The sequence below is a fragment of the Monodon monoceros genome, unplaced genomic scaffold (assembly GCF_005190385.1).
Source record: "Monodon monoceros isolate NGI ecotype Baffin Bay Population unplaced genomic scaffold, NGI_Narwhal_1 Super_Scaffold_20, whole genome shotgun sequence".
NCBI classification, from domain to species: domain Eukaryota; kingdom Metazoa; phylum Chordata; class Mammalia; order Artiodactyla; family Monodontidae; genus Monodon; species Monodon monoceros.
The window spans coordinates 101889797-101917649 of record NW_021703777.1 but is presented as its reverse complement, the minus strand read 5'-3'; the positions used below and the strand labels follow the sequence as shown (position 1 = coordinate 101917649).

At 36.3% G+C, this 27853-nt stretch overlaps 1 protein-coding gene across 1 annotated transcript in view; it reads left to right on the top strand.

The window, feature by feature from the left end:
• The window catches only part of TACR3 (tachykinin receptor 3), a 61070-nt gene extending 40160 nt beyond the window's left edge, over window positions 1-20910 (top strand). The window contains exons 4-5 of the mRNA XM_029235610.1: window positions 18272-18468; window positions 19888-20910. Of these exons, the coding sequence (XP_029091443.1) occupies window positions 18272-18468; window positions 19888-20200 (510 nt within the window). The 3' untranslated portion in view covers window positions 20201-20910. The remainder of the gene's footprint in view (window positions 1-18271; window positions 18469-19887) is intronic.
• Window positions 20911-27853: the final 6943 nt, after the last annotated feature.

The window sequence follows — 27853 nt, the reverse complement described above, 5'->3', positions numbered from 1 at the left end:
GGATATTCCTCTTTAGTATCCTTTTCTGGCTTTTCTTCCTATACCACTTCAATGCTACTCTTTACCCTGGAGGCCCATTCTTCATATTTTTATAGCTTTCATATACAGTCTTATTTGGATAATTTCATCCACTCCCACGACATCAACATCTTTGAAAATTACTCCCAAATCAACATTAATATTATGCCCATATCTAGACTCCTCTTCGGAGGTTCAGGCTCTGAGCTCCAGATTAAAATTCTATTAACCATCTCTCGCCCCAACCCTATGTATAACAGACAGTTCAAAATAAGCCTGTCAAAATGATATAACTGACTTTGTCGAGACTTTGAAAGTCTTCTTCCCATTTCATAGACTATTACTAATATCCACAGAGTGACCAGAAAAAAGAAACTGGAAATAATCTGTAACATCTCTCTTTCTTCAACTGAAACTCAGTCAATGAGAAAGTCCTTCAAATTAACTCTAAAAGCACTCAAATATATATTTTTTTCTTTCCTAAGTTCCTGCTCTACTTTTGTTTAGACTACATAATTTCTTACCTAGATTAATATACTCATCAATTAATGATCCTCCTGCCTCCATTAAATCTGATTCAAGTAAAATCGATTCTACACTGCTTTCAAAGTAATCTCTCTAAAATCTAAATTTATTAATACTCTCCTTAAAATCCTTTAATGGTTTCTCTGGCCCTCCCTAATCTCACTTCAATCCATCTCTCTTACTTTATTCATCAGTATATCTTATATTATGCGCTACATCCCCAGTCAGTCAAACTATTTGTAGTACTAGAGTGAGGTATGAGCTTTGCATAGTTTATTTATGTGACTAGGACACTCTTCCCCCCACTCTCCCACTCCTTTTCTGCTCCTCTCACCTGGATATTTCCTATTTGTCTTCAAAGCTGTATCACAGGCACTTCTTCCTCTAGAAAGCCTCTTTGAAACTTCCACCCCCAATCTGCATTCAGTGTTTGTCCATGTGCTCCCATTACATCACACAGCAAACCCTAGCATGCAACCTACAACTTTACATAAGAAACATCCATTTGCTTAACTATCTCTTCCAACAAACTTTGCAAAGCTGAAGGGCTCAAGTGAATCATTACTTTAAAAATAATTATTATTACACATGAAAGCTTATACTTATTATGAAAGGCAGAATATTTCAAAATGAATGAAAGTTTTCTATTTCTTTGTTTGCTTATTTGTCTTAAACCATGACTCAAATGACTCACAGTCTTCTAATATTTATGACTCAAATAAAATATTAATATTAAAAGATCATGACTCATTTTGGCTCTCCAAATCTGGTTTTCATTTTTGATAAGGCATTGTACACCAATTCTCATGTTTTGTGAGTTGCTATCAAAAATAGACTCTAGCTGGAAACAGAAGCAATTAATGTGGACTCAGCACTGCAATGATTTTGCTAGTTTAATGGTCCTAAAAAAGTATTTTTCTCTTCTAGTAGTAGTAGAAACAAAAGAAATGTCTTATTCTAGGAGTGTAATCTTGGAAAGTGATGAGATACTGACAAAATGAATCAAGCATTATCAAGTACTTATCAAATATTTACCTAGTCAGAATTGAAATGAAACATCTAATACTTTATTAAATTACTTCAGATATTGTTCTAAGATTTCCATCTGGATTTTTTACAGTTTTATAATTTTCACATATCTCCTGAAATTCTCCATCTTTTAAGCCATCTGTTTCTGTAAATACTTTAACATATTTTTCATAGTTATTTAAAAACCTTACCTATTAATTGCAAAACCTACTGACTCATTTTTTCTTGATTATGGGTCACATTTTTATATTTCTTTGCATGTACGACAATTTGGAGTTGTATACTGGGTATTGTGAGATATGATGTTAAGACTCAGGGTGCCATTCATCTGAAAAATGCTGTGCTTTCTCTGAGCAGGCAGTTAAGTTGCTGGTAGATCATTCAAATTTGCAGAGGTTTGGTACTTCGTTAGGATGAATCTATTTTAGTTTTGCCCTTGGTTTTAACGTTAATTTCTTAATCCTAGGCATAGTATTTAATCTTAAGGCCTAGACCTTGTGGAAAACCCAAGTTGTCTACTGAGACTCTAGTTTGAAGAGACTCAAACTCTAAACTCTGTCTCTCTTATGAGGAGTAGCTGCTAAAATCTCTCCCCTCTTACAGCCTTTCAGCTGTTTTTCACCTCCTAAGATGCTCGTAGCCTTGTCTTGTGCATTGCAGGGGAAGCCAAGGAATTCGGAGAAGTTTATACATGTATGAATCTCACCCAGGTTATGTAGTCTCCAGTTTCAGCATACTTTTGACCACTCTCCAGTGCCATAAAACAGTTTTGTAGTTGTTATTGTAAGTTATGCTTTTTCCAGAGCTTATAGTTGTTCTTAGGGAAAAAGATAGATAGATAGATGATAGAAAGATAGATAGATAGACAGATAGATATACATCTACATATACACACTCAAGTTACTCTGTATATATTATACACAATATACACTCTATATACTCTATATAGTATATACAAACTATACAATATGTTGATGTTTCTGATATTAGAAATATCTTTATAATATATCCTGTCCTTTTTCTTTGGTTGTGTCTTTCATGTGTTGTAGTGACCCACAAATTTATACTAATGTTTCACTTATAATCCAGTAGTCTCCCAATAACCTCTCTAGGAGTTTCCTCTAGCACAAGTCACTAATTTCTGACATTACTGGTCTAACTGAACCCATAAAATTTAATTTTCTGGAACACCACCAATTTTCCTGACATATCATGAGGAGGACTTAAATTTGATGTTTTAAAATATATTTCTGGAATTGTTAGAGTAAAGGATATTTCTCTTTCCCAGAAATTATTCATGCATCTAAAGGAGTAAATATATAGACAGGTTATTTTTATTTTTCTCAGATGAACTTTGCAAACAAATTGAGATCTTAAATACCAATAAAAAAGATACTGAGATTATATGCCTTGGATTAATTTTATGCTCTAAATATTATAGTTAACAGTTAAATGGGCATTAGAGTCTAGGTATTTTTTAACTTTGTAAAAATATTTATGGTCTTTTTATTGTTCAATTAATATTTTATTAAATACATTTCAAGTTCTTAATTCTCCAGTTATAAAACTAAAATATAAATCAAGAACAAAACATTTATTATTCTTTTTCTTCCTCTGGTAATAATCTTATTCATTTTTTTCCTGTAGGAAAGATTTTCAAGGAACATCTGTTATGTTGTTATCTTATAGAAATATGCTGTGTTGAAGATGTGACAAAGCCATTGTGACTATAAAATGATTGGGCTTGTTATGTTTTAAGCTGTAATGGAAAACATGGAGTGATGCCATATCTCTCTATCTCTATCTCTATTTCTATTCACAATCACATAAACACACAAACTCAGATTAGCAAGAATTATGATTTTAAAAGAGCTGTTTTTAAAACTCCTAATGTTTGCATACCTTCTCCCACAAAATTTGATAGAAGACCTTGGCTCTCCAATACCCAATTTTCATTTTACCCACTGTCCCCAAGCCCACCACCATAGCCCTCCACTGCCTTTATAAAAGCACATTCATAACCAACTTAGGCCTCAGTACCAATAATTTAAAATATGCTTATAAGTTAGTCAGATCTTGGGAATGAAGTAAAAATGAATATCTCAGCATGCCCTGAGTATTTTATGAGCCTGGCATTCTCATTTCCATTTAATCCTCACAATTCCTTGTATGATGAGTGTTCTTATCTCTACTAATAAGGCTATTGATGTTCAGAAAGATTTAATTTACCCAATGTTACATAGCTATTTACAATCAGGGCCTAGATTTAAATCAAAGTCTTTGAGTCCAATGCTCTTGACACTGCTGTACACTACTGTGTAATGAACTTCAAAGTTCGCTTCTAACTATTCCATAAAGTTATGTGCTTAAATGTACACCACTGATCAGCCACTTGATAAGCCATTTAAATTATTTGCCTCAATACTAAATAGAAACAAGTTTAAAACTTATACTTTAAAATATCAGGGAAAGAATTTTTCTCAACAACTCCGTAAATAAGTTATGTGTCTCTTCCAATTTGGGAATTATTCTTCCCAGGCCAAACAATGAATTATGGTATATTAATAGAAATATTAAAACTAATATCAAAAGAAAAATGTTACTTTCTGGAAAATATCAATAGGTAATTACAACTCAAAGGGAAACTCTAGAAAATAATAGACCTAAACACATTGACAAATAAGAACTTGATATTATAATGTCTTACATTTAGTATTACTAAAGACTGAATTGTGTCTCTACTAAATTCATATGTTGAAGCTCTAACCTCTAATATGACTGTATTTGAAGATAGGGTCTATACAGTGATAATTACAGTTAAATGTGGTCATCAGGATGTGGCCCTGATCCAATAGGATTAGTGTTCTTGTAAGAGGACACACCAGAGAGGTCACTCACTCTCCCTCTCTCCTTAAATACATATGGTGGCCACCTACACACCAGGAAGCAGAACTTCACCAGAAATCAATCATGCCAGTACCCTGAACTCAAACTTCCAGTCTCCAGAACTGTGAGAAAATGCATGTGTGCTATTGAAGCCACTCAGTCGATGGCATTTTGTTATAGCAGCCTGAGCTAATTAAGACAATTATTATTTTATTATTAGCTATTAAAATATAACAATAGCTTTGACAGCAAAGTCCAATTAGGTGGTTATTGCATTAGTCCAGGAGAAAGATAATGATGTTTTCCCAGAGATTATAGTAATAGAGATGACAAGACAAAAAGATTTAGACATATTTTGGTGACTTGGCCAACAGGATTTGCCTAGGTATTGAATGGGGCAGTGAAAATGAGGGGATGCAAAGAAATAAGCATGACTTCTAAATGTCTAGATGGGTGGTGGTGCCACTTACAGAGATAGGGAAGTTCACAGAAAGAACAGCCTTGGAAGGGGGGGTGGGGAGGGGGAGTGGAGAATGGAGGGAAATTTTTTAATACATAAAATTTGAGATGTCTTTGAGATATTCACACAGGTTACCTATCTGGGGAAGATGGTGGCCTGAGTTCTACCTTCTCATCTGCCACATGCTAAGTCTTCTGAGTGAAGCAGTAACTGTGATAGGAGAGTGGGCAGAGCTCAGCAGGGTGTGTGAAGCCAGAAGGCGGTACAATCAAGGAGAGAAAAGCACAGGGCTTTATGCATCAACCTCATTATTCCGGAGACTGTGAAAGTGCTAATACGCCCACTACGGCCACACGGGGCAGACTAGACTGTCTTTCTCCATCTTCCGAGGACACATAGCTGAACAATAGGAGAGAAGACTGTGCTCCCTCTGTCATGTCAGATTTGCAGTCCTGAAAAGAACACTCAGTTTATCTTTACAGGCAAAGACAGACAGGGCCTAGACTTGGCAAAAGGAAATAAAAACAAACCTTAGGGAACCCAGCTGCTAGAAACAAGACAGAGAAGCAGAAGCACTTAGAATAATCTGTACTTCATGGACTAAAACACAAAAGATAAGATCTCTTAATTATGGCATGAAAATCATGAGACTAAATGTATCATTTTTAAATTTAAGACTCCAGTTGTTGAAAAAGAAGATGTCACCATTGAAAAGTGAAGAAATATATCAAAACACAAACAGATATGCCAAACACCTAAGGATCACAAGGGAAAAAGTAACAGAAGGTTAGAGGAGAGGTCTAGCTTAGCAATGTGGAGTCATTCACTTGAATAGAATTTAATGTACAGAGAGATGTTCTATTTACCTTTACCTCCAGAATCAGCCTCTTCTACTTCTTGACAACACTCCCTATTAGAAAATAAATTCTTACCTACTAGACTTTTCACTTTAATTAAAACACAGTTAGCTGGGCACCTCCAATACATACCAATAGCATTAATTAAAATGAGCATATAATGCATACAATGCAAGCACAGTACCTTGCACATAACAGGGTCTCAACAAATTTTAGTTTCCCTTCTGTCTTAGGAGGCAACTGTTTGTCCCTTACTTTTACTCTTTGAGATTTTATTTATTATTTATTAACTTACTTATTTATCTATTATCCTCTTTCTTAAACAGTCTTATAAAACTAAATGTACCTACATATTGTTATCTTTTCTGAGTTATTCCTTTCAATAAAAAGCAAATTCTTTCTTTTTACCATTGCTGAAATTAAGGGGAGAAAGCACAAGCTTCTAGAATATGTGTTTTGACTTATATTTACCTTAGGGTATAAATAAATCTACACTGACATAATATCACACACCATAAAAATAAGTTTGTGTATGAAAATAGTTCCTTTAGCCACCATTGAAATAGAATGCAATGAACAATCCAGACATGTATCTATCTTTCTCTATTAGTAACGTACTAAAATTCAATTCAATGGCATAACGAAGCCTATGCTATTGTAATGATTAATTTTATGTGTCACCTTGACTGGGCCATCAGATACCCAGATAGCTGGTTAAATATTATGTCTGGGTGTGTCTGTGAGGATATTTCCAGAAGAGATTAGCATTTGAATTGGTGGAATAAGTAAAGCAGATGGTCCTCCCCAATGTAGGTGGACATCATCTCATCTGTTGAGAGCCTAAATACAACAAAAAAGCAGAAGAAGGTTGAATTTGCTCTCTGCCTGACTGCTTAAGTTGTGACATCAATTTTCTCCACCAGCCTTCCTGGGTCTCCATTTTGCAGATGGAAAATTGTGGAAGTTCTCGCCCTCGCTAATTGTTTGAGCCAGTACCATATATATGCATATATATACAAAATGCTCAATAAATATTTGCAGAATCAATGAATTAACAATGTATGAAGCAATGCCATAATGCCATTAGCTAGACTAATGAGGAATAGATTAGATGATCAGAAAAAAATGTATTCTCCCCTAGATCAAATATATTTTTATATAAAAATGAAAGTGCTCAGAAATTGGACTGCTTCTAGGAAGGCCAAAAATATGGAGTATACAATAAGGAGCTGTGCAGTCTAATTGATATCATAGCAGTATTAGTCAGGGTTCTTCAGTGAAACAGAACCAATAGTACAGAATATATTCATTCCTATCTTTCTATATTCATTTTTATATTCATTCATTTCCATGACATTAAATATCATCTGTAGATCTCTGACTCTGAAATATATATTCCAAAGCAACACTTCCTCTATGAGCTCTAGTTTATGCAATAATCAGCTGCATACTTGGTGTCCTTGTTTTGGCTACTTCTGAGGTATTTTTAGATTATAATATACAAAACTGATCTTTAAGTCTCCATGTCTGTCATCAAAGCAGACTCTTTCTACAGTCATCCAAATATTAGTAGTTGGCACTTCCATTCACCCAGGTATTAAATTCTGAAAAGAGTCATTTTTAAATTTCCCTTTCCCTCTCACTATCATCTAATTCATCACTAAACCCTAATGAGTCCCTCCTGAAAAATATCTCCCATTTCTGTACTTCTCTCCACTTCCATTGAAATAATTCTCCAAGATACTATCATTACAACAGTCATTAGGTCCACTACCACCGCCTCTCCAACTCATTTCCCCAGATCTACACTTGTTCTCTTCAAATTTATTCTCCATTCAGCATCCAAGATTTTTTATTGAGATATAATTTTAAATATAACATTATATTAGTTTTAGGTATACAACATAATGATTTAATATTTGTATATATTGCTATACGATCACCACAGTTAAGTCTGGTTAACATCCATCAGCACACATAGTTATAATTTTTTCTTATTATGGGAACTTTTAAGATCTACTCTCCTAGTAACTTTTAAATATACAGTACAGTATTGTTAACAATAGTCACCATGCTGTACAAGATGATGTTTTTAAATTCTAAATCAACTCATGCAGTCTGCCTAGTTTTTCAGTGGTTCCCCGATAGAGTTAAGAAAATAGATCAAAGCTATTGCAAACCCCAAAAATAACCTATGAGATCCTGCAGAATCTTGCTACCACTTACTCTGCCAATCTAATTCTATGAAACTTCACCTTTCACATACTATGTTCCAGTGACACTTGCTCTCACCTGCTCTAGCACATCAAAGTTTATCCCACTTCTCAGTCTTCACTCACACTATTATCAGGACATAGAATGATGTGCCCTTCATTCTTCTCTCTGAACATCCTCTAGGTTCCAGCTTAAATATTACTTCCTCAAATATAACTTCCATTGCATTCCATAAATCTAGATATAATTCTTTTTCTCCATAGAATTCATCATAATTTGTAATTTCATATGTATTTGTGTATTTATTATGTAATGACTACATCTTTAATAGGATGTAAATTCTGTGAAAATAGACAACTTTTTTTTTTCTTTTTAATTTAGCACTGTATCTTGAGAGCCTAGGGCCTTGGTTTCTTTAGAAAAGTGGCATTATTGTAGAACAATTGTAATTTAAGGATATAATAGATTAAGTAAGCAAACGTAATTGAACTTCTTTCTTAAAGCTGTACCTTCACATGGTTCATATAGCTATTCTTTCCAAATATCCTGCTAAATACAAAAGCCAAGGGCAATAATAATGATTTTAATATTGGTTTAAAATATATAAAGGTGTTTTTGTTTTATTCACTGAAATAATATTTTTGAAATCCTATTATGTACATGATAGGGCAAAAAACTGGTAAGACAAAGATAAATGATATTTTTTGCAATTAAAGTGTTCATAAAATGGTTGGTAAAATTAAAATATCCTCAGTCAATAGGTATTTATTGAATGTCAAGAACTATGCTAAGTTTTGGAGACACAAAGATGAATAATGCATGTCCCCATATCCAGACAGAAGAAACAGAAACATGCTCGACTGTAACATATATCTGTGTTATAAGTATAATATGCTAAGTCTAATTAGGAAGTATTTAACCCTACCTGCATGAAGAAATGAGGGAAGCTACTCCAAGAGGTGAACTTGAGGTACTCTCCCAAAGGATGGAGAGAAAATTTTACGGGGAAAGAAATTGGATTAGGGCATTCCAGCGGTAAACATGTGCAAATCATGTAGATTTATTTCAAGGTAACTACAAATAAGGACAACATTTATTAATAAACCATGTTTTCTTAGTTTGTCATATACTATAGAGAAAAAAATTAATTTTCAGTGACTGATCTTATTTTCTATAGAAATATAGAAAAGAGTAATCTTAAATATTCTAGATTTATGCTGTTTCAAAAAACAATTAAAGTATGCACACCTTTAAGATAAAAGCCAATTGCAAAAGACACTGGCTGGCTCAACCTTTCAGACCACGATTTATTAACAACACTGTGTTTCTAAAAGGACAAGATATATAAACACATATCAAGGCATAAAATCTGCTGTTCTGGCAAATGATGTCAGCCTAGCCCTTCACCTGGCCAGGCGCATTCTCAAGATACCAGATCCCTCCTTGCAACTTCTAGAACAGAGAAGGATGAGATGACCTAGCAGTTGATTGCAGCTCTTTCCTCTTTTACACCCTCTTCCCCAGAAGGGTAACTGAGACAGAAATCTTCTTGACTCTCTCCCCCACTTCTGTCTGTCAAAAGATCCTAAACCCTAACAGTAACTATTTATTTGAGACTAAAACAGTCCTTTCAGCAGACTTGCTTTATGGTTTCCAGGTATAATGAATATATGATATTGTGAAAGATTTATGCTTTTTTTCCATTTGTCTTTAACTGTGTTTGACATAAATAAATAACGTGGAAGTAAGTGGTACCATATGAGCACATAAAATATTTGAAGTATTGAGTCCCTATTTCATAGTTTTAGTACAGATAAATCTGTCCTTATTCATGTAGTGTTAGATCAGCCAGGTTCCAACTTCAAATTCTCGGGCCCACTCCACCATTCCAACTTATTTTCTCACTCTTTCCCCTTCCAGATTTAGAAAAATATCTCATATCACATAAAGCTCATTTGAGCTGTCCCTTAGTGGAGTAAGACTCTTTGACTACCCTTCACTTAAGCATCCCCTGAGAATGCTACATGAGGAAAGAAGCAAAGGCTATTTTTCAGGGTCTTGAGAAGCAGAATGTATACAAAATGATCCCTAGCTAATGAAGAAGGAAGAGGCCCAGTAATCCTAGCTCTGAACTTGCCTTTGGGATCTTAAGAAATCATCTCCCTCCTTGGTTTTAAGTCTATCATCCATAAAATGGAGAAACTATATGGTCAAAGGTTTTTCATGGAGTTTAAATAAATTCATATATTTGAAAGTTTTAAAATGAATATAAAAAGCACTAAGCCTTTTACTAAAATAAAAGAGGGACACAACTCCACTGACTCATACACCACTTCTGCCCTTAAATGTATCCACTGGCCATACGTCTCTCAAACGACAATGTAACTATCAGCTTGACTTTCCTTTAGTGATTCTCAAAATGACTGTTAGAACTACCTGGCTGAGTGCAGCACTCCAGCAAGCTGAGCATTGTTTCTGTAGCACAGAAACTGTGTCATCACAAACTAGCACAGAAAGGTAGTAAAGGGAAAGACAAGGAAATAGAAGTTTTGAAGGACAAGAAAGTCCTTAAGTAGAGCCCAGAATGAGAAATTGTAAAACACTGCTATACCTTCCAGAATTTAAGAGAGAGAAATTTGAAATGTAAAGTCAGGAATGGGCTCTCTATTGCTGTCCAGTTACAGTGTAACAACCCAGGCCATCTCAATAAGCAAGATCAGAAGATATTGATCAAACAATTTCAAATTCCAGTCCCATTACTAAACTATCACCTTGTAGTTCACTATGAATGATACATTTATATATTTTGTCCATATGTTCTGAGTATTATAATTTTATTACATTTTTGTGTTATTAGCTAGATGTATACCTTTAAAGTAAACCACATTTTTAAACCATATTTTGACATTCTTCCCTATTCTACTATAAAAGAAGCCTCAAAAACAAGACTTGGCCCCAATATTCATAATATGTGACAATTTGTTTTTGTTAATTCTTGTTGAAGTTGGTCTTATTTATTTGAATAGCTGAAATACTGGTAGATAAATTTGCTTCTATTGTTTTATAAACCATAGAAATTTTTTCTGGCTATTTTCTGTTTTAACTATCTTCCTCTAAATACTAACAAGCCAGATCTGCTCCTTCAGAAGTGAATACCTAAGTTTGATAACAAAGAAGCCTTTTGCCTTAATCAAAGGAACCACTCTTCAGTCTAAGCTCAAGTGACAGATTCAATTGGACTTTTGACTTGTATAACAACCACAAAGAATCTATCACCTTGCCCAGAAAGTAAGCTTTCTCAGTGCTTGTCATTTCTGTTACAAAGGAATTATCATGGAAAACAGTGCTTGTGAGGAAGGCCAGATATAACCTAAGAGAGGCTCAAGTGATGGAAATAGAGATCCTGGTGTATCATTTACTTCCCCGAAAGCAATTTCCAGACAATCAAAACCTCTCTGGAAGTCTCCATTTTCACTGGGAACTTGTATAGTATTTTGCCTCCTACTTTGCTGGAATTAAGCCATATGTAATATACTCTCCTTAGCATTTCAAACACTGTATTAATCTATTCAGGCTACATAACAAAATACCATAGACTGGTAGTTTAAACAACAGAAATATTTTCTCACAATTCTGGAAGCTAGAAGTCTGAGTTCAAGGTGTCATCAAGGGTTGGGTTCTTCTAAGATCACTCTGCTATGTTGCAGATGGCTGTAACCCTCTATCTTCACATGGTCTTCTTTCTGTGTATCTGTATTCTAATCACCTCTTTTTTTTTTTTTTTTGCGGTATGTGGGCCTCTCACTGTTGTGGCCTCTCCCGTTGCGGAGCACAGGCTCCGGACGCGCAGGCTCAACGGCCATGGCTCACGGGCCTAGCCGCTCCGTGGCATGTGGGATCTTCCCGGACCAGGGCACAAACCCGTGTCCCCTGCATTGACAGGTGGACTCTCAACCACTGTGCCACCAGGGAAGCCCCACCTCTTCTTTTAAGAACACCAGTCATATTGGTTTAGGTCCCACACTAATGACCTTATTTTAACTTAATTACTTCTTTAAAGACCCTGTCTCCACATACAGTCACATGCTGAGGTGCTGAGGTACTGAGGGTTAGGACTTCAATCTATTAATCTGGGGGAGTGACATCAGCAAGATGGCCAAATAAGATGTGCCTCATCATAGCCCCACTCAACGACAACAATTTGGCATCTATCCACGGGCAAGAGTGCCTTTGTAGAAACTGGGAGATCCAGGTAGGAGACTGTGAAACCGCAGTGCAGTCCAAGATTGAGGAGAGTCACTTTGAAGAATGGCCTGCACCCTGGCGGCTGACTCGCCTACCACGGTCTCAGCTACAGATCCAGAAACAGCTTCATACCTCTGAGGACTTGGGTACAGCCCCGTCTGGCTTTGGTTCCATCACCAGCACCATAGCTGGGAGAGTCTTGCCCACAGGAAGACAGATAATAGACATACAGACCTCTGTTTGGCTGTGAACCCCTGAGTGGCCCATGAACCAGCTCTGCCCTCGCTTAGCTGTGAACCAGGAGCCCCTTGAAACAAGTGATTTAGACAGTCACCCACGGATCAGAGAGCCTTTGTGGAAGTCCAGGAGTCCAGCAGAGAAGTTCCAGCACAAAAAAATCTGAGGTTGGATGCAGTGGAAAGAGTAAGAGGAACAAACTGACTTTACACACATCACCTCTTCCCCAAGGTGACACAGCTCAGTGCCAAGAGGGCCTTCTCAGCTGTGATTTCTCCCTGGGGGGGCAATAAGAGCATGTGACGGGGGAGTGCCAGGCTTCCTCGGATGTGTGCGGCCCTGCCAAAGATACCCATCTCTGTCTCCCTCCATCCAGAGGACTGTGGAGATCTGCACAACTAGGGGACAGAGAGCAGCTGGGAGAACGGCAGGCAGGGCTCCAAACTGAACGTATCAAAGGGACTTGGATCCCACTAACCCATCATGGACTCCATCAGGAAGCCAGCTCACAAGCCACTGGGGATGCCTCACAGATGTTAAGAGAGTAGATCTTAAATGTTCTCAACACACACACACACAAAGGGTAATTATGTGATGTAATGAAGGTGTTAACTAACCCACCTGGGATAATCATCTCACAATAGATACATGTATCAAATCATTATTTTGTACACCTTAAACTTGCACAATGTTACATGCCAATTATATCTCAATAAATCTAGAAAAAACTTCTAGTAAATAAAAAGGCATGTAAACTTTAAAGAATGTGGTGGTGAGGACATAATTGAGTCCATAATAAGCCTCTATAAGTTTTTATCTTTAACCATGATCCCATAACATCAAACTTTATTTCCTCTTGCCTTAATGGACTTCTTATTCTAATGTCCTCCTGTCTTCCTTTTTGTGGCTGCTGGCTGCATTCCTTTTTATGTCTTCAGATCATCATAAACCTGAAATCTTACAATACTTTAAAATTCTAAGTTTCCAGTGGACAAGTGAAATTACATTAAAAATGAAGCATGACCAATGAAGTGTAAAGAAGTAGAATCCAAACACAATACTGCACACACACACATGGAAATATTTTCCACATTCCATGTATATACACATAGGGTTTTCTCATTTGTTTCACCTTGACATAATTCCTTACAGGCATTGCTCTAAGCTAATGTTAATTGTATAGTCATGCTAGTTGGATTTGGCAACAGTGTCAAATTTCTTGGATGACACTAACAAAATACACCTATAATCACATCTAATTATGAAATTACTGGCAAAATTCAACTCGTCTTCTGGACTATCCTGAACTTTTTTCACAAGTGTTACTACTTAGTTCTCTTTTTCTCCCTTGGGACTGAAGTTTTTAAGCATGTTCTTTTAAACTGAAGCAGCAAAAGCCCAACCTAAATAGTCCAAGAAGTAGTACTTTAGATTTTGATGCTTGTCATTAATTTTTTTCCATACCTTACTCTTGAGAATATTATTTTAATTTGCTATTATGAAGTTAGAATAAGCAGGCCTGTAATTTTGACCTAAGGAGATATAATGGTTATTTAAGAATATTTGTGCAGATAAAAGGTACAGAGAAGTGGTAGGGTATATAGTCCATGGGATGGTTCTTCAAGACATGCTCTGAGGTTTTAATCAAAACAAGAAGTTCCTTCTCACATACAGTTGGCCATTTCCAATTCAGACATTTAAAAAGAATAAATTCCCCCTTGAAGAATATAATTCCTAGATTTTTTTAAGGTTGGCAATATTTCCTAGACTGGCAAATTAATTTCCTAGACTGATTCTTTTTTCTCTTACAACTTAAAACCTCAAAATCATCCATCCTGCATTAATTTAATATGATAGATAAGAACAGCTGCAGGCATTCCAGTCTAACCTGTACAGGATAAAAAGTCAAAGATTTTTTTTCCCTGATACCTGAAGAAAAGGTGCCCAAAGCTTATTCTCACTAACTTATGACGTGCATTTCCATCCTGCCTATGTACGAGTAAAGTGGATTCTAAACTATTAAGAAGAGGCAATGTTGCTATAAGAGCTACCTCCCTTGTCCCACCTCCCTTCTTTCTCAACTGGTAAGTCCCTGTGCCAAGGACAATGGATGGCCACAGCTATCCATGTTGCCATGGAGAGTAAATCCAATCGCCTCAGAAGCTGGATATGTCTTTCAGCTTCAAGAAATACCCAACATCGATCAATCTTTGTATCAAGTTACAATAAAATTTGTTAAGGCACGGTGAAAGATTTGAGTCATCTCTATCCCAGCCTCTTATCTTGCCTAAAACGTATCAGGAGTTTCAGAAAGTCCACCAACTTTCCTGCTTAGCATATGTAGCCTGTCTGAGCTAGTACCATTGTCCAGCCATGAGACACAGGGGAACTGAGCAGTTGCACATCTATCATTGCTCAAGGTTTGTGCTTCAAAGTGCTCTTTCCCTTGCCTTTTTATGAGGAAGACGATTACAATTTCTTGATTTCAGCATTTCACAAAGCAAGGCAATTTTGTCCACCCAGGAGCCTACTTTTGCATTTACATCAAACCTGGGGGCCTGAAAGTTTGATATATGAAATCATTCCAGAAGATTTTATGAGCAGAGACCCAAGGTAATGGTTCAAATGTATTTGAGAGCAATAAGTCAATAAAATATAGCTGTTGTTTCACGATAAAAGATCCTTTCTTTTAGGTTCTTTTAGATTTTTCCTAAAAATCTTCAAATAGGTTTCTAAATGTTTTGCAACAGGGTCCTTAAGGCCATGTATATGTGAATTATAAGTTATCTGATACTCTGTTTCTACACATGCACTTTAATTTTCCCACATTCCAGACTTCTTCCACATTGATGGTAGGAAGTCACATTACAAGACTCTGACAGCCTTTGCAGCTCTTCAGCTATTGAAAAACAGTTTCATGCAAAGGGAAACTGGTTAGTCTGTATAAAAGCAATTAAATAAGCTTTTATGTACATTTGCTGATTCTGTATTTAACACAGTAGCTTGTACCATGTTCACATTGTCATAAATATTTTTCTTACCCTTAACATTTATTCAGAACGAAATGCAATGCTTTCATGCATCCAAAATAATATATCGGTAATACTGTTTGTGCACTAACATGCTTTACCTGAATTTGTTTGCCTACAAAAGGGAAATAGTTTTATATACACATGTTCATTTTAAAGTTGGAGGACAAATGATACCAGTGATTCATGACAGAGTAAAACTGTGAACATCACTTAGCCAACTAAAAGTCTTTTAGCTTTTGTATTCAGTTTCATTTACTTATTTTTCAAAACTCTGAACACCAATTATGTGTGAAATCCAGTCTACATGCCTGAAATACATAGGTAAAGAAAACAAGCAGAACATTCTTGCTTTTTTTGTGTTCTAGCATAAGGAGACACAAAGTAAAGAATAAACACAACCGACTGAAAGTAAAGAGCAAGCTAAGGGGTTTGGGGTGCTGGAAAGACAGATTGCGATTTTAAATAGGCTGGTCAGAAAATGATTCACCGAAAAAGTGACAACTGTGCAAAGGTTTGAATGAGATGAGGTTGCTAGCCAGTGAGAATAACTGGGGGAAGAAGGAGAGGGAGAAGCCAGGGAGAACAATCTTGGACAGGAGCTTGTGTACAATGTTCAAGGAACAATAGGATGTTCACATATTGAAGAATGAAAAAAATCAACCAAATCCATGTCATTCAGTCTAAACTTCCCTGAGTCTACAGGTAACATGCATTGAGTCATTCCTGCTTATAATAAACTAGTAAGTTTCATTCCTGCTTATAATAAACTAGTAAGTTCTCATAAATACTTTCAATTTATTTACACGTTTGCATCCCCATTATTATGCAGTTTTAATTTACATTTTTGCATTTTTCATTATATTATAATCTTCTTCAGGATAAGGAATTGGTTCTCTACTCATTATTTTTCTCTATTATGTTTTTTAGACCCAATAGACATTCAATAACTCTTATTAATTGTAAGCAGAAAAAACAGACTTAAGAGGCTGAGTTTTAAAAATTTTAACTTAGATTCCATGAATCACAGTCATCAAATCTTTTGGTCTTTGTCTCAGCTTCCTAAAGTGCAATTGAAAACCAATTAATAAGTTGTTAGATGTGTGAAACATTGTATAAATGTAAAATTATAATCAAATAGACTCCTTACTTGTATTCTACAAATATATGAGTAAAAAATAGGAGAGATAAAACGCAGAATTCTGAACACAGTTATTCAGAAAAAAAATGCAATTGACAGAACATTGAGAAAATCAAAACACTGCATGGTGGGGCCAGTGATGACATTCTGTGAGCTACTGACCTGGATTTTCAGCTCTGATGGCCAATTACCATCAGCTAATACTAAATACCTGGATGCTAACCGCGATTAGGCCCTTGGGAAAGCTTTGCCTTCCACATTGATCCATTTCATGCCTTGTCTATTTCTAGAATCATGTCTCTCATGATTTTTAATCTTGTCAACTTTCATCTGAATCCCAACTTGCAATCAAATAATGAGTCCAGTACTTAAATAATGTACTTTCATAGTTTCAAGATGCTACATAGGCTGTTTACATCAGGACTTTCTCTGATTGGTGTTCTGTGACTGTGGTTAAGCCTCAAAATTATTTTATTTATTATTCTAAACTTTTTACAAATTCCCAAAAGAAGTATGAACAAATTTACTCGACAGCTTGGTAATGAGAAATATTAAATGAGGTTATCTGAGGATGTTGTTTCTATTATTTCTTTTCACATAGAAAGTGAAGCTGCTCACGGTGTTCGATAACTTTGAGTCTACCTTTCTTATAGACACAATGGAACAGATTTTAGCTTATTTACAGACACACAAAACATCCTCCCATTCAACTTCCTGTTACGAATTGTACATTGTCGTTCATTATTCATTCATTTTATATCTAATTATCTATCTCCAGCAATACACTAGAGACTGTGCTAGATGCTGGGGACGTTAATATAATTAAGACATTCTCAATGTCTTTTAGGAATTTAAAGACTAATGGAGGAGAAATAGAGACTGACATTCTACTTTGACTAGAGCTTTCCAGCATATTGTGGTTCAAAAGTGTAGAACAGAGGAAATGACCCATGCTTACCAAACTCAAAGAAATTGGTATATAAACCAGTTGTATAAGCCAATTGCCTACTTACAAATTTAAAAGTAGTGATATTTTCTCAAACTAATGTGAATATCCTTTTTCACTATCCAGAGAAACCTTTACCAATATCAGATTAGAAAAGAAACCAAGGTAACATTCAGACGGTTTCCCAGTGAGAATGGTATTAGAGTAAAGAAATCTAAATAGCCATAACCTATACTCAGGCTATAATAAATACTGAAGAACACACTCAGCCACTACAGCCTGATATACCTCCACTGTGACTCAACAGTCAGTTCTCTAGATATAATGTCTTCATTATTTTACAGTTCAGGCTAGCACAGCCAAATCCTAGCTCTTGCTTCTTTCTCCCCCAGGCTTTTTGATGTTTTATAAACACGTATTTTCTTCAAGCCAATTAAAATATATTTGGTTCTGTTTGAGTGATTGTCACCCATTCACTAGGTGACACAAGCACGCTTTCTTGAAACTTACCTCAGGTAACTATCCTTATATTATCTTGCCATTTTTTAATATATTGACTATTTCTTAGGCACACTATGTATTTAACTGTATTGGCAGAAAAATATGATTTGCAGTAGGCTATTAGAACTAATAGATACAATGGCTTTTATATTTGCCAAAAATGACCTCTTTCTGTCTTCCCAGGTTGTAAAAATGATGATTATTGTCGTGGTGACATTTGCCATCTGCTGGCTGCCCTATCATATTTACTTCATCCTCACCGCAATCTATCAACAACTAAATAGGTGGAAATATATTCAGCAGGTCTACCTGGCTAGCTTTTGGCTGGCAATGAGCTCAACCATGTACAACCCCATCATCTACTGCTGTCTGAATAAGAGGTAAACACCAGACTACCAAATGCAAGCTCCTTTTCACTTCTGACTTCAGTGAAAGCATATAATGCTGTTCCAGCTCCCTGATGCACATTTAAAATTCAAAAGGAAGGGAAAATTGAAAACTTCACTGAGAGGAGCACAGAGCTAGATATTTTTCTAGACTCCTCCCTATTTAATGAAATAGCTCACCTTAACAATTACCTCCTCAGAACAATGCTTTTAGGGATTCTACCTGGGTGGGTTTTATATAGGCCAAATTCTCTCTCCAAACCCTTTAGAATTATACTTGCCAAGACAAAGAAATGCCCTGTTATTAAAGGAGGAGAGTTGAAAATGTGCTCAAGTCCTCGAAGAAATGAAGGCACTTTGTAGAAATGCACAGACGGAGAGATGATGGCATATGTGAGTGGACTCTATTAAAAAGGATGTCTTGTAAATAGACTTCAAAATAGAAGGTGTTGTGAGAGCAACAGAAGCAACACTAAGGAAAAGAATGACAATCCTCCTTCCAGCATAATGAGGTCAGCGAGTTAGGGTGCAGCCTCTGGTGGAGGGGGCGCTATTTTTTAAAGTGAAGTTGGAAAGAAAAGTAGAAATATTCACAGTTCAATTTAAGACTGGGGAAAAAAAAGGTAAACTGTGGTTTCCAGATAAAAAACACCTTAGTTGTAAGGTCAGCACATGGAGGAGAAGGGTTAAGTTTCATAGGGTCAATAATTTCCTTAATAAACCAATATGGTTTAGCACAAGCAGAAACTGAATTTCATGGAAGTAACTACATGACCTAAATCCTAAGCTCGCTTTCCAGTTGGACCTCTACCACACCGTTCCTCAAGTTTCTTAAAAACTACTAAATTCTTACTTTTTTTCAGTAAGTGCATAAGCCATATATCAATTCAAACCTCCCCATAAGCAGTACATCTGTTTTTAATCAACTTCATTTAATGGTTTACAAAGCCAAGGATTTTGCACTTTCATATATGATTAGATAAAAACCATCCAGATGAGCAATTAATTTTAATATTAAATGAGACTTTATAAATGTGTAATTATTTCTGTAAGAAGCTATTTTGAAATGTCATTTTTAATTGCCTTACCCGGCAAACTTAATTCACTTATGTAAATGTATAAAATTATTAAAGAAACATACACTGTTTCTTCGGCATATTGATTAGTGATACTGTGCTTTTACTATATGATGAGCTTGCTTCTCATTGATGGAAAAATTAAGATTCAATTCAAACAAGAAGAACGTAGAAGACTAGTACCAATACTGTGGCATAAATTCTAAGAGTTTGACTAGAAAATTAAATTAAAAAACTGAGTTGGCTTAACTGCATTAAGTAGGGCTTTCTGCACCAGTTGAAGGAAATTTCCACTTGAAAACATGACTTTTTCTTCCCATGGCCTGCTTCTCCTCAGATTTCGAGCTGGCTTCAAGAGAGCATTCCGCTGGTGTCCTTTCATCAAAGTTTCTAGCTATGATGAGCTGGAGCTCAAGACCACCAGGTTTCACCCGACTCGGCAAAGCAGCCTGTACACTGTGACCAGGATGGAGTCCATGACAGTGGTGTTTGACCCCAGTGATGTGGATAAGACCAAATCCAGTTGGAAGAAGAGAGTGCCTCCAAGAGACCCAAGCTTCAACGGCTGCTCCCGCCGGAATTCCAAATCTGCCTCCACCACTTCAAGTTTCATAAGCTCACCCTATACTTCTGTGGATGAATATTCCTAAATCCATTTCCTCAGCTGAAACAGTAGGGTGAGGCCATCATGGTGCCACCATAGGCCCACACCCTCCTGATTGTCGGTCAGCCCTGTCCTACATACTCTCTGAAAATAGAAGGGCAATTTTTAGGCAACTATGTTTCAACTGAGAAAGATAGCATATAAGTATAACAAAGACACTATTCAGATATTTGCCCCCTCAAAAGTAAAATGGCCTTTAAATTTATTCTTTGAAAACTGAATTATTATATGTAACAGAAAAATATACTGAAAAATACTTGTAGAATGTTCCATTTTTCTCACTGGAAAACTGCAATATACATTTGTGACACTAAGGTGACATATGATTTTCCCAAAAGATTAAAGAACCTTTAAAATATAATTATGTGAATGAATTAAAACAAAACCTATATAAAATGATATGTTTTCATCTATAGCTATAAAACAGAAAAAAAGTTATATGACTAATTTTACCATTAGAATGATGGAAACTTAACCTCCAGGAGTAAAAGTTAATGAAAATCTTTGCAAAAGAGAACTAATTCTGTGGAATAAAATTTTTTTGAGATTTAAAGATTTTCTCCAAGAAATGTAACTGAAAAAGAAATCTAATCAAATTATTAGGCATCTGTACATATTATTTTCTTTACATTTTTATCTGGGAAAGTGGCTTCAAAAGAAAAAAAAATAATTATTTACTTTTTGACCATTACATATATTAAAGCGCCAAAAGCTAAGAAACAAAGTTAGGGCCTTAAAATGACAAAGCAAATCCTTCTGATCCTCCCTATTTTATTTTTCACAAATATTTTTAAAAATTTTTAAAAGATAGGTAGATTACAAAACACTAAAGATGCTTTCTAATGGAGAAGGGAAGAATCTCTAACTACCAATTTTCTTTTTATTTATTTATTTTTTTTTGTGGTACCCGGGCCTCTCACTGTTGCGGCCTCTCCCGTTGCGGAGCACAGGCTCCGGACGCGCAGGCTCAGCGGCCATGGCTCACGGGCCCAGCCGCTCCGCGGCATGTGGGGTCTTCCCGGACCGGGGTACGAACCCGTGTCCCCTGCATCGGCAGGCGGACTCTCAACCACTGTGCCACCAGGGAAGCCCCTGACTACCAATTTTTAGGCAAGAATTAAATATAGTAATTCATAGTTATGACAGCGGACAAGAACATCTACTAGCTCCAAAGGGAAATGTGTTTCTCCTCCATAACCCAAGGAAGAAGTTTAAGGTGGATGTCAACTTAATACTTGTACAGTGCCCTTATTCTCTCCCCTTCCCCCACTGAAAAAAAGAGTAAGGACTAGGGGAAAGTATCAGAAAATATATTCAGATGCAAAGCCTTAGGACAAAAAGTTTATGTACTGCCTATATGTATATTAGTACCTATAGGTAAATCAAGTAAGACGTAGAAAGCTGAATCAACTGTTAGAGTAGAAAGCTGGACCATACTTGGATAAATGTGAACTAATACCAGGCGAACGAGAATAATATACACCTTTCCACAGAGAGACCCTTCCTTCTGTCTGCTTAGATAATTCAGAAATTTCTCCAGAAAGAATGAGCTAATGGTCCTAAAGAAGCATCTGTTTTACTACAAGCAAAAATATACTGACACATTTCTGAAACCCATAACAAAACAAGGTACACCATTAAGCGTAGAATTTATCTTCCAGACCTCAGTGCTTATAAACCATCTTTTCTTGAATTAGGGATACTGACACTCCTGCTCAAGAAAGCAGAAACCTCCTGAGAATGTGGTTGTATAGTACAGACTTCTCCTTTAAAATAGTCAGATTTTTAAAGCTATCCAGCTAAAATAATTACCTATAACACTTTACTGGATTTTTATGTCTCCATCAATACAGAACCTCCTGTTTTTTTTTAAGAACAAGATAAAAGCAATTATTTCAAGAGAATATCACAGTCTATTGCTCCTACAACATCAAATTTTCCAAACCTACCCCCTGTTTTGGACCTGAAGTCAGAAATATTTAAAGTGTTACAAGGTGTTAAAAAAGTCTACACACCCCTCATCATATGTGTTTAAGCTGAATTTCTTCTGATTATACCAACAAACAAGTAGATGCACATACATACCTACACACACATGCAAGTGTGCAGACACATACAGTCTGTTTAAGGTATGTAAGAACTTCAAAGTATTAAATTCAAAATTGAATGCTGAAATAGTAGTGGCCTTTACAGAGTTGCCACAAACAGTTCAATAAAGCCTGTGAAGCTTGTATGCATGCTTTAGATAAGCAAATGTATTATCATTTACTACCTAATTGTTGAATATGTTTTTAAGTGTTCATTCCAAAATATGTAAATGCTTATCATATAATGTGAAAGTGTCAAGAAAAAGCCTAATATTTTAAAGCAAATATTTCTTCTTCTTTAATTTATAAATGATTGTGGGACTAGCATTAATGAACGTTCTAGATACATGGGACCATATTCAGCTGTAGAATAGGAATGTGAAGTCTGGCCCCCCAAATCGATGTAATCATCCCTCACCAAAATACATTAATACTGGGTCGTATGGTAGTTCTATTTTTAGTTTTTTAAGGAACCTCCATACTGTTCTCCATAGTGGCTGTATCAATTTACATTCCTACCAACAGTGCAAGAGGGTTCCCTTTTCTCTACACCCTCTCCAGCATTTATTGTTTGTGATTTTTTGACATGGCCATTCTGATTGGTGTGAGGTTATAACCTCATTGTAGTTTTGATTTGCATTTCTCTAATGATTAGTGACGTTGAGCATTCTCACATGTGTTTGTTGGCAATCTGTATATCTTCGTTGGAGAAATGTCTATTTAGGTCTTCTGCCCATTTTTGGATTGGGTTGTTTGTTTTTTTGATATTGAGCTGCATGAGCTGCTTGTAAAATTTGGAGATTAATCCTTTGTCAGTTGCTTCATTTGTAAATATTTTCTCCCATTCTGAGGGTTGTCTTTTAGGACAGGAATAAAGACGCAGACGTCGAGAATGGACTTGAGGACACAGGCAGGGGGAAGGGTAAGCTGGGATGAAGTGAGAGAGTGGCATCGACATATATACACTACCAAATGTAAAACAGATAGCTAGTGGGAAGCAGCTGCATAGCACAGGGAGATCAGCTCAGTGGTTTGTGACCACCTAGAGGGGTGGGATAGGGAGGGTGGGAGGGAGACACAAGAGGGAGGAGATATGGGGATATATGTATGAATATAGCCGATTCACTTTGTTATATAGCAGAAACTAACACACCATTGTAAAGCAATTATACTCCAATAACGATGTTAAAAAAATACTTTAATACACCTGAAAAACATAACTCCTGCCTTCACACATTACGGAAACTCAGTATAATTTAGCAGGACATCTAAGGAAAAATATTGCTCCAATCAGCTGTTTTGTTTGTATTCCTTTTGTTGTTGTTGCTTTGCTTGCCAAGTATCGTCCTTCTGGCATGATGCAAATACCTGAGGTCCAGAGGGTATCTTTAATACTTTTTAGGGAAAACTGACATCATTTACTCAATACTCATGACTCTTAAACCAAGACCTCATGAAGCAGAATACTTTAGGTTCAAAAATTTGAAAAGTAATAATAATAAAATGAATGAATACAATATGAAAAAATGAAAGAGATAAGATTTTAGTCCTTTGGTCTGAATTTTGACACTGAGAACTGTAGAATGATACACATGGAAACCAGCTTTAGTAGGAGTCATGTTAAATAAAGCTATGCCAGTATTTTCATATTTGTCAGGGTTTGGAAGAATTTGCCTCCAAAATTCACTCTACCCTCTGATGTTCAAGTTCACTGTGAATCTTTTTCACTGTTTGTAGGCAAACAGTGGCTGGAAATACCAGGCAGATGGTCAAAACATCCTAGGTGTTTTTGTACTTAGATCAACAGCAGGAAAATACAAACTATTTTGAGAGAATTCTAAAAGACTCAAAAAACCTTGCACCATTTTAAATACTGTTTTTAAAGACAAAAATAATAAACATTGTATTTTCATTATTTTGCATCTGGACAAAGTGTTTTTGAAATTCCCTGCATGGGAAAAAATTAAAGCAAACATGATTACTATAGAATCCAATCAAACATCTTTTATTTTTTTTAACAAGCTCAGTATGCTGCTGCATTTTTTTAATCTCCCAACTTCATGACAATGACATTTCTGACCCAGCAGCCAAATTCATATTCTTTTCCAGATCCTGCCAGTCTCTTATAAACAGAGATCCTATGCATTTCAAAGTGAACTCCACCCATACAATGCACACAGAAGAATGCCAAGAAGCTTAGTATCATACCTCAGAAGAACAAAATAAATGTGAAAAATCAATGCTGCCTAGCTCAGAATTTGAATTTGATTTTTGTTAATGCAGAATTTCATCAGAAAACTTCTGATTAGTGTCTGGTAATTTACTCCATCAAATACAAAGGCAGGAAAATTATAACAATTTCTCACATTTACCAGCAACAATTTGAGTTCCCACTTATTTTTGTCCGTGTGCCAAAAGTTAAGAAAATTCAAGCATGACACTGACCAGGTTGTAATATTTTCCTTCGGGCCAAGCAGGAATGGAGAATAATGTCCAATAGTTCTGAACAAATTCAGTAACTGTGTGTTGTAAAATAGCTTGGCAAAAATTCTGTGTACATAAGAAATAAATGTATATAATGTTTGTAGCTAGTGAATAAAGTATTTTCAAGTTGTGATAATTATACTGAGTAGATTTAATACATTCATTACCCTTTGTATATGTGGTAATATGTAACAGATTTGATTTCTTTTTTATTTTCCTTTAAAAGCATTAAAAATAATATTAAAAATAAAAGCAGTCAATATTTTCCTACTGGTTAGCAAAACATATGTTATGGAACATCCTACCTTGTCTAAACACACTCACCTAACCATCCCTCAAAACTATATTGTGCTTCCTCCTTTATTTTTCTTCATAAAAATGTCTAGCTTTCCTAAATTACCTTGATTCGGAAAAAGCATCTATGGGGAGCAAAGGTAGCAAACTGCAGAAGAATATTCTGAGTAGTTAGCAGCAGCAGGTTAATTGGAACACAGACTGAAAAGTGCATGTAGCTGAGTATAGAGCAGAGCATCTTAGAGCCATGGCATCAGAGCTATAACAGCTGACAGACTCCAGTTTAAATCCAAGCCCCACCATCTGCTAGCTGGGGGACCTGGGCAAGTGATTCTCTGCCCTGAGCTTCATTTAACTCATCAATAAAAAAGAGAAAATAATAATTTCTTCAAAGTGCTAATGTGAGGATTGAATGAGCTACTGCATGAATAAGGCAGAGGCAAACATTACATAAATGTTCAAAAACATCATTAGTATCATTGTGTGCATGAGGGGATTAAAGAAACCCTTGTTGCCCATATGATTCTGCCCCCATCCAAAGCTCTTTGAGGGGCATAAGGAGCCTATAGTCTCCTATCCCTGAGCCCTGGGCTGTTTTCAGTGTCCCCACAAGATCTCAGGGATTACATAAGTGTTCTGGAAATTTGCCATCTGGCCATGGGCCCTGAGCAGGGAAAGCTATACAGGTGAAGGGTTAGAAATGGCCAATTAAGAGAAGGAGTAGCTTCAGACGTGTGAAACTAAACTCACTTCTTAGAAAAGGTGCAGCCATTTTAGGTTGAAGAATAAAAATGTTGAACTTCAGAAGATAATAGGTGACGGAGGAAAAGCAGAAATTTTTCTTTCTGGTTTCCTTGGCAGCATCACTGACTGCTCTCTCAGGGCCTTCTCCCCCATGCTCTGAGGAAGAGTGCTCAGGGACAATTCCAGGTCAGGTGGCAGCAATGACCCACACTGACTCTCCATTTCCACCAGCTGCAAGGACATCTTATTTGATTCAGTCCCTCAACCCCATTTAGATACAAGCATTCCCTAACCTATCCTACGAACTCATTGAAGAAGCAGGAAGGAGAGAAAAGAGCAAGGGATCTTCACCAGCTCACCACCCATCTAAAGCATTGGGAAATCCTCTAAGCTCTTAAAAGATATCCAATGTTCTAATGACTCACACTATATCAACTGCTACAAACATGGTCCAAGTTGCCATCATTTCCTGCCTGGATTACTGCAATAGCGTCCACCCCATGCTCTCCTTAAAGTTTATTCTCAAGAAAGCAACCAGAGAGAATCTTTTAAAACTGCTTCACATCATCTCTCACCTCTGCTTAAAACCCTCTCATGGCTTCCCATTTCACTCAGAATAAAAGCCAAAATCCTTACAACGGCCTAGTGATGTGGCCCTTCTTAGTTTTTCTGCTTTTCTCTTCCATGCTCACTGAGATCCATGAATCCATCTACATCGACTTCTTTCTTAGCATATGCCAAGCATGCTACAACCTCAGGACTCTGGAAATGGCTATCCCTTTTGTCTAGAATGTTGTCCACCAAGATAACTGCATGACAAACTCCATCATTTTCTTCAAATCTTTGCCCAGTGAGGCTAATACTGATTACTTTATTTAAAATAGCAAACCCTTACCCCCACCCCAAACTATTCCTCCCAATTTTCCATCTTGCTTTTTATTTTTTCACATTAATCATTTTTTAGAATACCATATAACTTATTCATTATATTTAGTATCTATTCATTATATTTAGTATCTATTTAGTATCTACTCCCCTGAATAGATGTACAAGCTCTACTAGGGAATGGGCTCATTAAATAATCATTAAATGAATGAGTGAGTAAAAAAGTTTTGATGCAAGGTATAGTGGAGATTGAAGTTCTTCATAAAGCCATCATTTCTCAGTGTCAGAGTATGTCAGATGACATTTTCCTACTGTCTCATACCATCAAGCCCCCTGTGTACACTCTTCACTGTGATGCCAGGGCTGCTATTTTGTAAAATACACTCTCCAGACTCCCTTATTGCCTGATTTTCTGTTAGGTTCTGTAATGGGAGTCATTAGAAGGAACTCAGAGCGTAGAAGGAGAGAAATTCTGGTCAGTGGTATTCCAGCAGCAGCAAATCTCTACCTTCTTCAACACCCCCAGCACTAGCTTTCCATGCACCCTCCAAGATAACAGTAGCAACTGTGCTGTGCCCCTTTAATGATCAGATCCCAACCACACCACATTCCCTCACCAGAAGGTCTATGACATTTTCACAGAGTCCCAAGCACCAGCCCACTGAGGTCACTCTTCTGAGTTCTCAGAGTCTAGCAATATCTCCTCTTACTTTTTTGTATCCCAAGATTCCGCAGCAAGTATGTATTTCTGCATTGTATCAAGACCTGATTTTTGCTCTTTCAGACTTCTAACATCTATGGAACCAAAACCTCTGCTTGAAATACCTAATGTGATTTACCTTTTCCTTACTGGACTTCTTGGATCCTGGCTTAGTTTAATTATGTCTTTGATCTCGAATACCATCTGAACCCCCAATCAATGGAAAATTGGGCATTAATAATCAATGGCATGCAATGTCATTGTGATTAAATTATCACCTTTGGTTACTTGGGATGAAAGGCCTACTGAAGGCAAGACTTTGGGAAGTTGAATGGCAGCTGTACTTATTTATTGTGGGATTATTAACTACAATGACTGAGGAGGGGAGGTAGTAGTATTTCTTATAATATATACACTAGAAAACATACACAGTGAAAATGATGAG